General features: G+C 36.7%; 1 protein-coding gene across 10 annotated transcripts in view; it reads left to right on the top strand.

Annotated features, from left to right (window-relative positions):
• dab1a (DAB adaptor protein 1a) overlaps positions 1 to 17,405 on the top strand; it is a 196,739-nt gene that overhangs the window by 175,151 nt on the left and 4,183 nt on the right. For 7 of the 10 annotated variants that reach the window (XM_079889128.1, XM_079889134.1, XM_079889126.1 and 4 more), the window contains 3 exons: positions 2,857 to 3,465; positions 9,682 to 9,806; positions 11,606 to 11,683. In XM_079889128.1, coding sequence (XP_079745254.1) covers positions 2,857 to 3,465; positions 9,682 to 9,806; positions 11,606 to 11,683 — 812 coding nt within the window. Of the gene's footprint in view, positions 1 to 2,856; positions 3,466 to 9,681; positions 9,807 to 11,605; positions 11,712 to 17,405 lie in introns of all 10 variants that reach the window. The other 3 variants (XM_079889132.1, XM_079889129.1, XM_079889131.1) reach the window with 2 other exon arrangements.

The raw sequence follows: 17,405 nt of genomic DNA, 5'->3' as shown, positions 1-17,405 counted from the left end.
TTTCTTTCCCTCCATAGACTACAACGTTAATACCACTTTCAAGGCCCAGAAAGGTAGTAAAGACATCGTTGAAATAGTACACGTGACTACAGTGGTTCAACCTTATTGATAATAATAATAACGTTGCACTATATGGAGGGGTCAGAAAACTCTCGGATTTCATCAAACTTCATTTGTGTTCCGAAGATGAACGAAGGTTTTATGGGTTTAGAATGACATGAGGGTGAGTAATTAATGACATAAATTTCATTTTTGGGTGAACTACCCCTTTTAATGTACAGTACTAATTAAAAAAAAAATCCGGAATAACTTACTGTTTACCAGTTAAAAAGTTTCACCGTAGCATTTTTACAGTCTTTTTTCATAAAACATCACGATTGTTTTGTTACATAGTGAACTCTAAATTGTGAAGTGCTACCACTTTAAATTCTACAGGAACACTCACGTCATGATATTCGAACCAGTTATTAAAAACTAATAGCCCTTGTGCAGTGACTTTGCTCTCCCTGGGACATCTGTTCCAGCCAGATTGACTTCCTCTGAAACAGTAAACAGTACAGCATTGATATGTGTGGAATCAAGTAGTGTATCATCTGTCCCATCTGTCTTCAATTCTTTCCCTCAGTCAAACTCCCCTCTGTGTTGTAAAATCATAAACACCAGGCTTGACTCCGACACACCTGTCCTGATGGGATTCTCACAGTTCAGTTATGATAGCATGAGCACATCTTTCACCTTTGTGGAATCGTTCTGGCTTTTTTCAAGTAAAATATTTTCCCCAGAGTGCTTCAGGGGGTCTGGTCCCGCTGGCAGTGTATTGTAAGTCACTTTCAATGAAACTTGTGGGCTAAATGGCATGTCAAATGGAACATAAATCATCTGAACGAGAACACGCTACTTAATTATGATCTTATTTAGGAAAGCTATGCTGTATTGTGAACATAGTCACTATATGTGTTCTATATTTATAATATAGCATGTCTTTAAGATTTTATGAAGCAGTTAGTTACATAATAAAATCAAATAAATAAATCAAATAAAATAGAAAGTAAATAGAAATAGAAATAATAATAATAATAAATAATATAATTCATTTTATAAAAAAAATGCTATTAACTAAATTCATTTAGTGCCATCTTTCCACTAGAAGATATAGTACTCCTCGACATGTCCACAGGATACTGGAGATGTGCTTCAGGTTTTGCTTCCCATGTACTTGAATAACAGTCCATAATTCCATCCTATTTGTCAATGGTGGATCCATTGCTCAAAAATGATTGCCGAGGGCCATCATGGACCAGTGCAGGGGTGCAATTGCTGTGATGAGACAGCCCATTGCTGCCTGACTGAATGATGGACATGCACGATTACTTAAATGCACATATAGAACTTCTCCAAGCATCCCACTCACTGGTCCTTGAGACAACCACACACCATTACTGCAACTCCATGTGTCAGATGTTCCCATCACACACAGCTCAATAACATTGTCAGCATCGTGAATTGAGGAGTAACTAAATACATGTAAAAATGCTGTTACATTTATTAGTGTGTGTGTTAATAGCTAAGCTGTTTTCAAAATACTAAATCACTTTTTTTTTTTTTACTGCATGTGAAGAAATACAGATGCTCATAATTGTATTACTATTTATTCAAATATTGTTTAGTTGAACTATTTTAAAAATGCTGTTTAATGCTGTCACCTTAATTTTGTGGATAAAGTAGATAAATAAATAACAAATATAATGTATATTATTCATATTATATTATTTATATGATTTATAATAAAAAATGTATAAATTAAAAAAATGATAAAATATATACCCGCATCTGACTATTAGTCGCACCGGGTCAAAATTGCATTGTTGAGAGAAAAAAAAGGTCACATTTTATTATTATATTCAGAAATAATTCAAATACTGTAAATCAGAACACAAGTACTACAAATATGGTTCCCCTAACTCCACAACAAATCCTTTAAATTTAACGTGTTCAGAACAGGAATAAAAAAAAAAATATATATATATATATATAAGAATAAAACAATCATAAATTATAGTGGTATTCATTATAATCAACATTTATTATAAATGCCAAGCCTAAACAAATTTACATGCCATAAACTTTGTACTTAAGTACTTAAACTTGTAATTAACTCATACCTTTGCACAAATCCAAATGTGCGTGCTTTGTGCATGTTTGCATACTTGACTATAAATGTATTGAATAAGTCACTTTGGAAGGTAAGTCACAGCAGGTTTCAGATGATTAAAACGATAGATTCTTCTTTTAAATAGCTAATGTCAACACCTAAGTAGAGTCATTTTTAAAGATGAAGGATCACATCTTTCCACAACTTCCTATTTTGTGAGCAACCCAACTACAGTTGATCTCACGCCTCTTTGAAATATTCCAGACACGCTCTCAAAGTGCGTGTGGCATGTCATAGAGATAAGATACGATGGGGAGTTTTATTATTTGAATCAGCGTTACTCATTGGAAAGAAAGAGCAAGATGTGTAATGAAATAAGCCTCAATGTGATATGAGTCAGACTGTTGTAATGGCCTCGTTTAAAGGGCGTTGCTATTCATTAAGCCCGGACCTATTGTGAGAAGTAATTACAATAGTTCATCTGAGCCATAAAGACCTTTTTCATTATGAAAATCTAGGTCATCTTTCCCAAGTCATCAAGAGATATATGGCTGCAGCCTGAAAGTCCTTTAGTGAATGCTAAAGGTTACAGCACAACCTCGTAATGAGGTGTGCGTGTTTTACAAATCATTTTGGCGGTAAATTCTCTTTCGATAGTTTGAAGAGCTTTGTGAACAGAAAGTCTCATTGTCTCCGTCCTTTAGGTTATGTGACGATGGGAGCCGTTCCACCCGCGTGGGCGCAGCAACAGTTCGCCGCTCAGGCTCCATTAGCGTTTGGCGTCCAGTCCCCGGTGCCCGTTGCGCAGGTTTTACCGGGCGCTCAGCCTCTGATCTGGGGTCAAGCCAACCTTTTTCCTGCCACCCAGCAACAGTGGGCCGCAATGGCAGGGGCTCACTTTTCGCCTGCCGCTTTCATGCCTGCCCAGACAGTAGGGCCGCTTCCCGCTGCCATGTTTCAGACACTGGCTCCCATGGCAGTGCCCGCGTCCTGCGAGACGCCCGCGGTGGCCATGGGCGGAGCCGTGGCAGGAACCTCGGGCTCCACGGCCTCCAGTCCGCAACACGGGGAGCGCACACTGCAGAGACAGGCTAAGATGAGCAAGGAGATGTTTAAGGACTTCCAGATGGCAAAGCCACCAGCCATGCCTGCCAGGAAGAGCGAGCAGCCTAGCCTGTCCTGCACCACAGACGCTTTCACCAGCTACTTCAGCAGAGTGGGGATGGCGCAAGACACGGACGACTGCGACGACTTCGACATCTCGCAGATGAACCTCACGCCCGTCACCTCCACCACGCCCTCCACCAACTCACGTGAGTAGGACGCTTCAGACATATGCCATGGATTTGACTCAAATTTGGGGCTGGTTATGTAAATGCAATTATAGGGGGGAAAACTAGTTTAAAACATGGGTCAAATTAATTAAATATTTGTATTCATGTTGATTTCAGATGGAAATATGTTACGTCTCCCTATGTAAGATGTCTATGGGTAATATGGAATATAACATATAAGTGTTAAAGTTAGAATTGGGGGTTAGTCCGGGATTTTTATACCATTTTCAAAAAAGGTTTCTGTTTAATTCTCTAGAAATGACATGTATGTATGTGTGTGTGTATATATATATTATTATATATTAATTATTATTTTTATTTTTTTTACAAATATCATGAATTATTAATTCATAATTATCAGTACATTTTTGGAAAGTTGCAACACATGACCTCAACTTAAAGGGTCAATTTAGTATTTTAAGAAACTTATTGACTACGGGATTTTGATCCACACTTTCTGACGGGCATAAGTTTAGTCACATTGATCAAGACTAGTTCAGACAAATCCAAAATTCATTCACCTAAGTACAAATTTCTCCAGTTTCAGGGGTGAAATATTTACTGATTAGCAATAAAAGTGATTTTTTTTTTTTTTTTTTTCAAGAGGTTTAAAGTTGGAACGAAACGGAAGTCTTTTCTCCCCTATTGTGATGTATTATCCGAGTGAAATGGCTTCTCAAAGTAGCAAAAATATAGGGCGTGACTTGATTTTAAAATATATATTTTTATATTATTCATAAATATCATATTTTTTTGGAGAGTTGAACCACATAACATTTTACAACCTGATTTAACCTTCAAGTTATGTGATATTTTAAAAGACTTATTTACAACTTTGCCACACAGTCATGAAATCATTTTCTTTATTATTATTATTATTATTATTTTTATTTTTTTGCTGGTTGCATCACATATATTTGGTTTGGCATGCAAATACATACATATATGTGTGGCATATATAATATCAAAATATTATATATATATATATATATATATATATATATATACAGTATATATATATGAGCAATATCACACTGCATATGCAAATATAGCCTAAATATAAAGTTAAGAAACTTAATTTTCTCCTTAACCCAAATCAGTTTGCTCTGGAACAAGTAATAAATTAGACCAAAGATTGCCCGTTTGATATACCCCAAATGAATTGTATCTCATGTTTAACCACTTTTTACATACAGTAAGAGCCAGCGGCAAATTCCCAAAGGATTGGCCGAAATTAAGCTGTTTTTTGCGGGTACATGAGCGCTGAACGGCCGCTGAAAGCCTGGCAAAAAGCCTTTAAAAAGCCTGAAAGCCTTTAAAACTAACTTTAAATCAGGTGCTATGTTTATATAGTCACATATTTTAGGTCTAAATAACTACATTCTCGCCTAAAAAACTTGTATAACTACATTTTGTGACACAACAAGAGTAGTGTTTGTAAAAAATATGATGGATTTGCTCAACCGCCATAACAGCCGCAGTAAGCAGAATGATGCAAACGGTAAAATGGTTCCAGTGCTGATATTGTACGTCTCTCAGCCAATCAGATTCGAGAGCCAGAAAGAATTGTTGTATATATTGTATTAATAAAATATTTTGATAATATATATGCACTAGATGCTTTTATCAAAAATGTGTTACACGACGTTAAATTACATTTTGTTAGTTCATGCATTACTTAAACCCATGACTTTGGCATTGTTAGCATCTGCTCTACTGTTTGAGCACAGCCACAGGACATCAAGTGACCTTTCACTGATGTCTTAATTATTTAATACATTATAGTTTTAATTTGAGATGGGTTAGCATCTTCCTCTTTTTTCAATAATAAGAATTTATGACAGCCAACATTTAAATGATTATATCTTGGCACTGGTTTAAAAACATAATGATTATCTTTAGAAAGCTGCAATTTTCCTTTTTGCTTCACTGCATAAAATTCAAAATGTGTTTCTGGGTCAAGCGACTCAAAATGATGTCACATATGTACACATATTAGATCTTCCATGTTTTCCTGAATAGATGGTTTAGAATTATGTGAATTTATTTATATTTATTCATACTTTTTTATGCTTTCACTCTGATGTAAGAGGTTGGTCACGGTTAGGTTAGGCTTAGGGATCGGTATAGGGATATGTTTTTATTCTGGAATGTTGTTTCAGGACCAACAGAATCACATAATGCTGTAGCTCCATAAACCCTAAATACATTAACAAAGAAACCGAATCTCACATAGAAGAACTTGGTATCTCACCACATGCCTTTCTCTCTCTCGCCTCTCTCATCGCAAGCCCTTAACAGTGCTGACACGGCTAGAAAGGCTTTATCCGTTTCCTACTGCAGAACTTCAACCTCATCCCGTCTTTCATCAACACATCCTTTTTCACTCAGAGGTTGAAAGGTGGGCTTTGATGCTGTTGCCCAGAAGGCATTGTCTTTAGTCAGCGTGAAAATGACAATTAGTACTGCGGTGGGGAACGACGGCAGGGGGAAAGAGAGAGTCAGTCACAGGCCCAGCTGTGCTTCTGGCGAACAGTGTAATTATCACTGATCTCTGGGGAGCCCTGCGCTGTGTGTTGGGCCTGTTTGGATCCTCTCGCTCCTGTAGTGCTAATTATTGCTGCGATGGAACGCCACACCGTCCCACGTTTGCACACAGGCAGGCCGTGCGTGAGAGACATACTCATTTATTAGGTGTCAATAAGGGATTTTGATCCACATAGGACCCTTTCTGACAGGTTTTGGGCTTAAATGCATACGTTTAGTCACACTAATCATGACTAGCTCGTGCAAAACACAAAATACATTCCCCTAGGTACAAATCGTTCCAGTTTCGAGACGAAATATCAACTGAATGGTGCAAATAGTTTGTATTTTTTTTTTAAAGAGGCTAAAGGTACACTATGTAACTTTTTTTGGTTAAAAATTAACAGTGTTAATACGCCATCATTCCTTCTTCCAAAACTATTTTTTGTCTTACCTTGATTCACTATGATAAGCCTATTATAAGTGTTTATATTTTAGACCTGTCGGGATGATTTTTGTGGGAAATTGTTTATATATACAGTACAGGTCAAAAGTTTGGAAACATTACGTTTTTTTGTATTTTTGAAAGAAGTCTCTAATGCTTATCAAGTCTGCGTTTATTTGATCAAAAATACAAAAAAAAAAAGTATTAATTTATTCCTGTGATGCAAAGCTGAATTTTCAGCATCATTACTCCAGTCTTCAGTGTTACATCATGTGACATCCAGTCTATCACATGATCCTTTAGAAATCATTCTAATATTCTGATTTATTATGAGTGTTGGAAACAGTTCTGCTGCCTAATATATTTGATGAATAAAAGGTTAAAAAGAACTGCATTTATTCAAAATAAAAAAATATTTTCTAATAATATAAATCTTCTTTACTATCACTTTTTATCAATTTAACACATCCTTGCTGAATAAAAGTATTGATTTATTTCAAAAAAAGAAAAAAACTGACCCCAAATTACTGACCAGTAGTGTATATTGTTGTTACAAAAGATTTCTATTTTTAAAAAAATTTGCTGCTTTTTTTAATTTTTATACTTTTTATTCATCAAAGTATCCTAAAAAAGTATCACAGGTTATGAAAAAATATTAAGCAGCAGAACTGTTTCCAACATATTAGAATGATTTCTAAAGGATCATGTGAAAGACTGGAGTAATGATCCTGAAAATTCAGCTTTGCATCACAGAAATAAATGATAATTTAAAGTATAATAAATTGAAAACCAATTATTTTAAATTGTAATAATATATCACAATATTACTTTTTTTTTTCTGTATTTTTAATCAAATAAATGCAGGCTTGATGAGCAGAAGAAACTTCTTTCAAAAACATTAAAAATAGTAATGTTTCCAAACTTTTGACCTGTACTGTACATGCATGTCTTGTCAAATTTGTAAATAGAGAAAAGTTGCTCCGGCTACTTTGACGGGTGTATGATGTGGTAGTATCAGGTTAGTTGCCACAACGAGTGAGAAAAGTTGACACGGAGCATGATAAATCTCGAACCTCATCGGTTTGAAAAAAAATAAATAAAAAGTGAGAAGTAAGATAACCATATTCATCCGTACAGTCACTCAGAGCCGAAGCACAACCAAAACAATATTCTTCCGCATAATGCATGTTTTCAAAGTTTTTTTTTTTTCAACCGCTAGAGGGCCAAAAGTTACATAGTGTACCTTTAAGTAACAAATATAAACCACATAACTAACTCAAAACCAACAGGAATTCTCTTACTCACCCTTAAAGGAGAACTCCGGTCAATTTTAACATTGAGCTCATTTTTTTGTACATTTGGAGTGCTGTCAATACAGAGAACAACGACAAAAATCGGTGTTGCCTACACCGTGTTATCCTGTTTTTAAAATTTACACCCTGTTGACTTCAATGGGGCAAGTTTTAAACCTGCTTTTAGCCTCTTAACATCCTTGATGTGTCATTACAAGTGCACAGGCCATGTGAGTGATTCCTTCTGAGTGAACACGAGTGAATCTGACTGCAGTAGATGTGAAAGATATGAATAAAAATTATAATAATTCAGCCAGCGCACATACCTGTATTTACATCCTGTTTTCGGTCGAAGTCCATAGTAATCGATTGTTGAGTTCACGCGCATGTTCATAGGTACTAAACCAATGCGCGTGAACTCGACAATCGATTACTATGGACTTTGACCGAAAACAGGATGTAAATACAGGTATGTGCGCTGGCTAAATAAATATCATTTTTATTCATATCTTTCACATCTACTGCAGTCAGATTCACCCGCGTTCACTCTAAAGGAATCACTCACATGGCTGGGCACTTGTAATGACACATCAAGGATGTTAAGAGGCTAAAAGCAGGTTTAAAACTTGCCCCATTGAAGTCAACAGGGTGCAGATTTTAAAAAGAGGATAACACGGTGTAGGCAACACCGATTTTTGTCGTTGTTCTCTGTATTGACAGCACTCCAAATGTACAAAAAAATGAGCTCAATGTTAAAATTGACCGGAGTTCTCCTTTAAGGCTGGAATACTCCACATGACTTGATTTGCAGTTTGGACAAATTGATGCTAGTTGCCAAAAGACAATGGCAGTCTGCAGATTTTGGGCAGATGGAGTTGACATTTCTCTGAAATCGCGTAGTGAATGGTAGGCATAGGCTTATTTTTTAGCTTCAGGCTTTTAGCTTCATTCCACCTAGTCAGATGAGATCAAACTTATTTGATATTTTGAGCTGATTTGTGCGTCTCTTAACAACGAGGTGCCTGTTTGATTTTGTCAAATCCAAAATGCAACCTCAGATGAGATCATAACATTTTCTGATGTGTTTAAAACATTTGCAGCACTTTGAAGATAAATTCTGTGAGTTTGTGGGTTCACTGTGAGCCGGGCTCATTGCTAGCAACATGCTAGAGCCAAAATAGAACTACAAAATATTTGTAGAATAAAATAAAAGCTGTGTTCTAAGCCTTCGAAAGCTTTTTGATGGTTTAGTGCAAGATGCAGACTTTCAATGAGAGTAAAAGTCATAGTGCTTTTAGTGCCACCCTGTAGACATTTCGAATGGAAACTGCAACAATTTGTAGCTGCACTAATGCATTTTAGCTTTTGGAAAACCATATCTGTTTTATTTTTAACGTAAGAGCGTGTTATGTAATTTGAATGAGTATTTTAGCTAACGAAGGCTAATGAATTCATAGGAAATAGCTTAGAGTACATACATACGTGTTGAAAAATAAGTTGAATACATAGTCATTGATGGTCACGTTTTTTTCTCTTGAGACCAAGTAGAAAAAGTCCCATAGTAAACTTAAAATGAGAATTAACGCTTTACATGTTTGGCTGAATGCAACAGCCGTCACTGAGCTGTGAGAGCGAACGGCTCGCTGAAGCAGTTTAAGGTTGCATGAGCCCAAAAAGGAACATTGTTTTCATGTATAATTGATCACAAATGAGCCTCGTCTTTAATGTAAGTGTGAAAATTTCAGCGCCCTCCCTGTCAGACTGCAACAGATATTTAGTTATTCTCCCAGAGGGTGAAAAACATATTTGTGCTTTCTTGGCGTCACCCAACAACACATCAGACGCTTTAAATCAGCTAATGCAATAAACAAATGTGAGATTTACTATGTGTGGCGTGTTACTAACCATAACTCTGGCCTTTTCTCTCTACAGCACCCACCCCGGCCCCCCGGCAGAGTTCTCCATCAAAGTCCTCGTCCCACGCCAGTGACCCGCCCACCGATGACTCTTTTGGTGAGGCAGAGGGCAGCCCCAGTCGGAGCGGGGAGGAGGATGCTGTAAGTACAGCTGATTGTAGGAAATGTAGTTTTTCAACAATATCAGATCTGATCCCACATGTGCTTTTTATTACACAAAATACAATCAGAATCAAAACCTAAAGTTCAAGTTTAGTTTCTCCTATCAGCACTGACTTCATGAATCCTTGCAGACTTACATGATAAATATTGTTAAAATGTAAATACATATTGCATATCCTTATGAAAAGTGAAGTATTAGAATAGAGCCTGATTGATTTTAATATGCATTATTACCTCATAAAGAATATAACACCTCAAAAAAGGTATTATCCAAATGGCCAACACTTTTTAGACTAAAGACGTAAAAGAAAAATTCTGACGTCATTTACTCGCCCTCGTGTTGTTCCAAACTCAAACGACTTTGTTTCTTCCTTCCATGGAAAACAAAAGGAAAAATAGTTGAATAATGTACTGGTCACTCTCACTTGCTTTACAATCATTTCAAAGTGCGAAAAGGATATAAAAGCATCATAAAATGGTTTATATGGCCTGCCTGCTCAACGCATTCTCATCCTAGGGCGTCATATACTGACGCTTTTGACATTTCGTCTACATCGAACGCACATGGCACCCTTTAGCGTCAATATGACACGCACAGAGCTTTGTTCAGTTATGGGTAGGTTTAGGTCAGGTGTAGGGTTAGGGTTAGACCGCTAGGAGGCGCCTTCTGGCCCATATCTATCTGCATCTCATATTGACGCTAAAGGGTGCCATGTGCGTTCGATGTAGACAAAATGTCAAAAGCGTCAGTATATGACGCCCTAGGATGAGAACGGGCTGCAACGCTGTATTCAGAGTGTTTGGAAACCATGTTAGCTTTGTGTTATGAACAAACTAAAATCTTCATTAGAGTTCATAATTTGCAGTTCATGGACATCAGATTTTCTTTTACAGTTCGCAAAACTGGTTTAAATGATTCATTCATGGATTGGACTAATCCAGTTATCAAGTTCAAGTCAGTGATTGAGTCACAGTAGTTAACATTATGAATAACAATACATTTCAATATGTTTTTCACTTAAATCTGCTTCAGAAGACAAACACGTCATATAGGCTATTTTATGGTGCTTTTATGTAATGACATGTGAGTGAGTAAATTATGACAAAAAATGTATTTTTGGTGAACTGTGAAAACACATCAGTGTCCACTGTATTTCAGAAACACTCACTCACACACACCCTCTCTCTCTCTCTCTCTGGATCTCTATCAGATATGACTCATCAGAAAATGCCATGGAAACCCGACCAGTGCTCTTTCTCCTTTTCTTTTATATTTCAGCTGAACAAAAAGTTTAATTAGTCCTTGAGTGTGTCTCTCTCTCTACTGAAATGGCATTGGACTTACGAGTGCAGCCATAGAGGGAATATTCATAAAAATCCAAAATGCTGTAGTCTAAAGCCTTTTATGCGGTAGCACAATACAGGACTCTTTTTAACAGTAGGGTTTTCACAGCTCCGGTAATGGGCACATGTGTGCGGGAACTTTTGAATACATCAGTGTGTGGGTGGACTAATAAATGTATTAAATGGATGGATGGATGGATGGATGGATGGATGGATGGATGGATGGATACTTTCTCTTTTTTGCACATTTACAGCACTGCCTATGCTTCTGTTCTTACTGTTGCAAGAAAAAAATATGTGAACTATTTGATTTACTATGGATTTCTTCTTTCCTGCTGCTTTATAAAAGCTTATTTCCTGTCACTTTTCCTCTTTCTTTTCCCCTAATCTTTTCCTTTCCCCTTCTCCTTCTATGCTCCTCTCTCTTTTTCCAGGCTGGAGACTCCCAGCAGTCTCCTGGTGCGAGTGAGCCTCAAGCAGAGCCTGAGAGCTCAGAGACGGACAGTCCTCAGGTCGGTAGCTAGATAGCGGCAGGTCAGGGTAGGTATCTGTCCTCTTTTATTCCCCCTCTTCTTCGTGTCGGCCTGCTCCAACCATGACGTCACGTCAGCACGCCTTCACCCGTCCTCACCACCATTACATAGACCCACACATCGTGGCCGTGTGTTGTGGTGCTCTTTCTCTTTATACTTTACACTTTGTCTACTCTCTAACTCTCTTAGGCTGCGTTCACACAGTCAGTGTACTAAAAGGTGTGACTCTTGATTTGTCCTGTTTGTACTATTACAGATCTTGATTCGATCCTCTGTTAGGAATGGGATCTTGATTTATGCCTTTAACCCAAGTGACATGGTAACCATAGTTTAATGATAGTAAAGAAATATCAAGACTTTTTGTGTTTTGTAGCCTGCATTGTGTCTTGTATTGTTAATTTTCATTCTGAACAAGGACATTTCAGCCATTTTATGATGTTAGGACCCTTAAATATGATGTCCCACTTGCGAGGGAATCCCTTTCTAAATTATAAAGGCAGTTAAATATTAAGAGTGATATTATAAATATTTCAAAATAATTGATAATTGGGTTTTAAAAAGTCAAATCAAATTATCAAAATATTTGGAAACTTTTTTTAAGCATCCATTAAGTTGATAGCATATTTAAATTAACTTTTATTTACAATTTGATCAATAAACATCAATAATTACAAATATTGTAACAAAGCAGCTTTACAGACAATATTGCCTATTTGCACAACATTTGTGTGTATATATATATATATATATATATATATATATATATACACACACCATTCTTTACCATATATATACTATACCATTTAAAAGTCAGTCATTTTATTTTTTATAAATTAATAATTTTAGACAGCAAGGATGATTTTAATTGATCAAAGTGACTGTAAAGTCTTTTACAGTGTTATAAAAAATCAATCAATAAATAAACTTTTTACGCATTAAATCCAGAAAAAACACCACAGGAATAAATTACATTTTAAAAAATATAAACATAGAAACAGTTATTACAAATTTGTAATATTTCATAATATTACTGTTTTTAATGTATTTTTCATCAAATTAATGCAGCTTTGGGCAAGTATAAAAAAAACTAAACTTTTGAAAATTAGGGTAATAATTCATGAAACTACTGTATATGCTAATTTTTTTATTCCTAAAGTTAAAATCTATGACTCTATGGAAGCTTGTTTCAGCGGTATAAAAAATAATAATAATGTAACTTTTTATCTCATGTGATAAAAAACTTTGACTTTTTTTTTATTATTGCATAGCGGAAAAGCTTCCATAATGATTGCCAATAGAATAAAATAATTGTGATTTATCTTTGGATTTCTGACTGTAGAAAGCAGAATGAAAGATTACATTTTGCATTAAATTAAAATCGTAACCTTAACAGCCATCCTTTTCTGTCAAAATTTCTTCCTATTTGTGTACTGTAACTGTACTTAGCACTCCAAACATGACTGACAAGTGTATTCTGCTACTGTGTGAATGTGGCCTTATTCTCTGCCTTCAGTTTCTTTCTCTCTCTTTTGCTCTCTCTCTCCGTTTCTCATCTCGCCGTCCCTGCCTGCTGCTGCAATCACTCTTACGCTGGTATGCATCTCATGGGAACATGGTTTATATGCTTTTATGGTGTAATTTTGTTTAGTTTATGACAGAGTATGAGTGAGTTTGTGCGTGTGTCCCTTTAATCCCATAAAGCTTCCTGATCTGTGTGAGTAGCAATGCTTTTGAATGTGTTTTTTAAACAGCGGTGTTGCATGGCATACCCATGAACATCATGAATGATCCACATCTAAGTATCTGTGTTGTGTCATTTCCAGATATACAAAATGAGGTCATGAATGATTTTTATATTGTCACTCATCACAGCAAAAGCACACAGCATACTGAACTGATCTGAACCGAAGTAAAACGAGGTCTGACACGCAAACTAGATACTTTTTTATCTTTGATTCTGTCATTGCGACTAAAAGGATCAAAAAATGCTGGTCTTAAACATTGAAACAACAAACAAGCCACATGCCATTCTCTTTCTGTTTATCTGTCTACAGCTTATGTAATACTAAATTAACACCAATCCAGTTGGCTGGTAACTTTAGAATAGCAACATACAGTATTACACAACTTAAACTGAATTGTATGAATGATAGTCCCAACCTTGATGATTTCAAACAAAAGACATGCAAATAAAAGATTTGCCCAAATACTTGTCACATGAAACAAAGTAGCACCTTGATTTCTTTTTAAAAATGTGGACTTCCAAAATCCGAATGGCCTGGAAAGTGAGCGATCGCTCGGTGGTACCTGTCTGGAGGAGACATGAGCTCATCAGGATGAATCATTAATGAAGGGCTCTGGGAGCCAGAGGCTTGTTTCTCTGACTGTAGGAAGACTGATGTAGCAGACTCATCTCTACCTGCCTAATGATCAGAGCCAATCCTGACCTCCCTGGGGCCCTAAGCTAAATTCTGTTAAAGGGGCCCTCCTACCTGACCCATGAGCGATGTAAACCACACAGTCACACCTAACACCCCAGTGCTCCCACTACAATCCTCCCTCCTTTAACTAGTACTAATGAAAATGTAATTCCTGAAATCAGAAATAAACATTGTTACTAGAAAAAGTACATTCTTAATTTCAAGAATTCACATTTAAATACAAATTGAATTATTGATATCAAAAATGCATACTGTGAATGAACAAAAGCTAAACTGGCTTGCCATAGCATGTCACTGTGTTTTAAATGGTTATTATTTACTGAGGGATGTGCATCTATATTGACCAGTATGTCCAGCCAATCAACATTTTAAATGCAATATAGCCTATAAATCAATAGTCAATGTCAATACATTGCTTTCCATCTTGCTTTATTGCAGAGTTGTAACTAAACCTTGACTTGGAGACTAAATAATCATTGTCTTGTTTTAAAAGTATGTGCGCCTATATTGAGGAGTGCCATCACGCCCATATTGTACTGGTCCCCACGGATGTTTTGCTGGAAAGTGCGTGTTTCATTTTGTGAAATTTTCATTTTCCGAGCTGCAGTTTATAAACAAAGACCGTTGCCCTTTGTCGTTTATCAAACGTAATAAATAGTTGTATTTCACTCTCATTTTTTTTTTTGTCACACAAAGTCACAGAACACAGCCCTGGAAGTGGCCAGCATTAGCAAGCAAGACACAGTTTCACTTAATTTTCTCATTGATGTTGTAAACTTTGATTGGCGTGCTTTGACACGAGGGGGAGGCGGGGCCTTGAGTAATTTGCGGGGCCCTACTCAACTTGCGTAGTGTGCGTATAGGGCTACTATAAAATTAAGGAAAACTGGTTCTTGAGAGGTTTTATCAAAGGTTCCTGTCATGGTATATTATGCCCTTTTACAAAGTCTTGATTTTGTTTTTGGGGACTATTAGAATAGGTTTTCATGCTTGAATGTTGAAAAAACATTCAACAGCAATTGAATTGTACATTGCTGCAGCTCCTCTCTTCACAGTCTGTCAGTAACGCTCTGAGGTGCGTTTCCCGTACAACGACGTAACTCGCTGCTTAACTACCATAGTACGATGCATCGTTGAAGAAAACAACTAGCTAGTCACGACTGTTTCCCGAAACCATATTGTCGCAAATTGGTCGTTCAACCACATTGGTTAATGATGTCACGTATGTGGTGGAGTAACTTTCAATGAATCTGTTTGAGATCGAATTAACGCTAGATGTTTTAATAAACTACGGGCATGGCATCTAAGAACTATTTCTCATTTTTCTCAGTTATTTTGCTTTATTTCCAGATTCAGCCATAGGCTCGTTCTTACGTACTAGAGCATGTACGCATATGCACACTCTTCAAAAACGGTGCTTTAAATCTCTTGAAAAACTAAAAGACGTAAATTACATTTGTAGGTATTCTAAATAAAAGATATAGATCGTACTGAATGTCAGCTTGCTTATTTTGCTCAAGATAAGGATTTAGTAAGTCCACATGTCATGCAAACAAGAAACTATGCTTCTAACCACAGGTGGAGATCAGTCGTTCCAACCACACAACTTTGCGATGCTGTTTGCGGTTGTTCGCTGGAACTAAGGTTTCGGGAAACACGGACTTGTTGAACTATGCTGATAGCAACGGAACTTGCGACAATAGTTGGCTAACAATGCTTTCGAGAAACGCACCCCTGTTTAGTTCCTGTCTCTATGAAGCCCCTCCTTCTGAAAAGCTCAATGTGCTCTGATTGGTCAGCTGGAGCAGTGTGCTGTGATTGGTTAAACGTTTCAAGCGCGTTTCGGAAATGTCACGTCAGTCCCTTACCATAACTGCAAGTTTCAACACACTACTAACGCAACTCAACAAGGCCTCGCCCTTTTATTTTCCGCATGCCTTGATCGGGAATTATTAAAATGAGGAATGTGACGTGTTCGTTCCCGGAAGAAAACACAAATAATCGAGGCATTTCAGGGTTCAGAAACAGTGCTTACTGATATAGAGACTTACTCCCTTTGGTGTTGATTTGTCCTGTGTATGATCCTGGTATGATATTGTCTCTGATCATAGTTTCAGAGCACATGATGAGCTAGTAATACTCAGTTTACTGTGCTTGAAGCAGTATGACGGCTGGGCACTGTGTGGTTGGCAGTCATTGCCAATAGGATTATAATAGCGGTTGACTGAGGATGATGTTACTCTGCACAGTGATGATCAGGAACGGTAAGTGTTCTCGCTGACAGTGACCTTCTGTTGGAATATGAGCCAATAGCAGTGTTGCCAGATCTCACAAAAAAAAACAAGCAACCTTTAAAATTGGCTTAAAATAAACAGTAGGTTACATTGCATTTTGCTACAAAAAAAATCAATATTTTCAATAGTTATACTCTTTTACAAAAATAAGTCAAATGTCAATGAATAAATTGCTCTCATACACACACATCTATGGAAAGGACTGGGGAAAAAAGCACAGATTTTAAAGGCGCAATTAACTACAGCGATTATTAATGACATTATGTCAGAGAACAGAGCAGTTGGAACTGTAGGTGGGGGATTTGACAACTGCAATTACTTGTCTATCAAAGTTTCGTTTTGCTAAGCCGGAATACACAACTGGAAATAAGTTGAATAGAATATGTATCTGTAATTAATACTTTTAATTTAGCAAGGAGAAACGACATTAAAATGATCAAAAGGGACAGTATGCGACTAAAACATACTATTTTCCTCTTGCGATATGTTATTCCAAACATCATGGCAATGGATTTTGGTAGGTTTACGTACATCGCAGCCACCGCTCTAGCCATTAGTTTTAATTGAAGGAGATGTAGGCGTGTTATCCAAGCATTAATGACAAGGGAAGACCCTTATACTTGAGAGCAGCATGTATGAGGCGTTTCTGGGTGTTTCTCCTTCATATCTGCTTCAAGATTTTGATATATTGTGGCACTTCTTTGTTGTTTGGAATCCAGTATTCCTGTAATTCTTTTGTCTTTAATGAGTTTAATAAAGAACTCGTCTCGTCTTCTGTCCAAACATACCAATAAAACATATTAAAGAGTGATCGACTTTCACGTGCGCAAGGTGACCTGTAAATGCTGTAAATTTCAATCCTTTTTTAAATAGCCTGAAAAACCATCTCATGCAAGCGTTTTTTTTTTGTTTGTTTTTTGCGATATATGGGAGTTTTTGCGAAATGTACGTGTTTCCATTGGGTGT

The sequence above is a fragment of the Squalius cephalus genome (assembly GCF_949319135.1).
Source record: "Squalius cephalus genome assembly, chromosome: 12".
In the NCBI taxonomy this organism is placed as follows: Eukaryota; Metazoa; Chordata; class Actinopteri; order Cypriniformes; family Leuciscidae; genus Squalius; species Squalius cephalus.
Note: the sequence above shows the minus strand (reverse complement) of the source record. Positions and strands in the feature narration are given on the sequence as shown.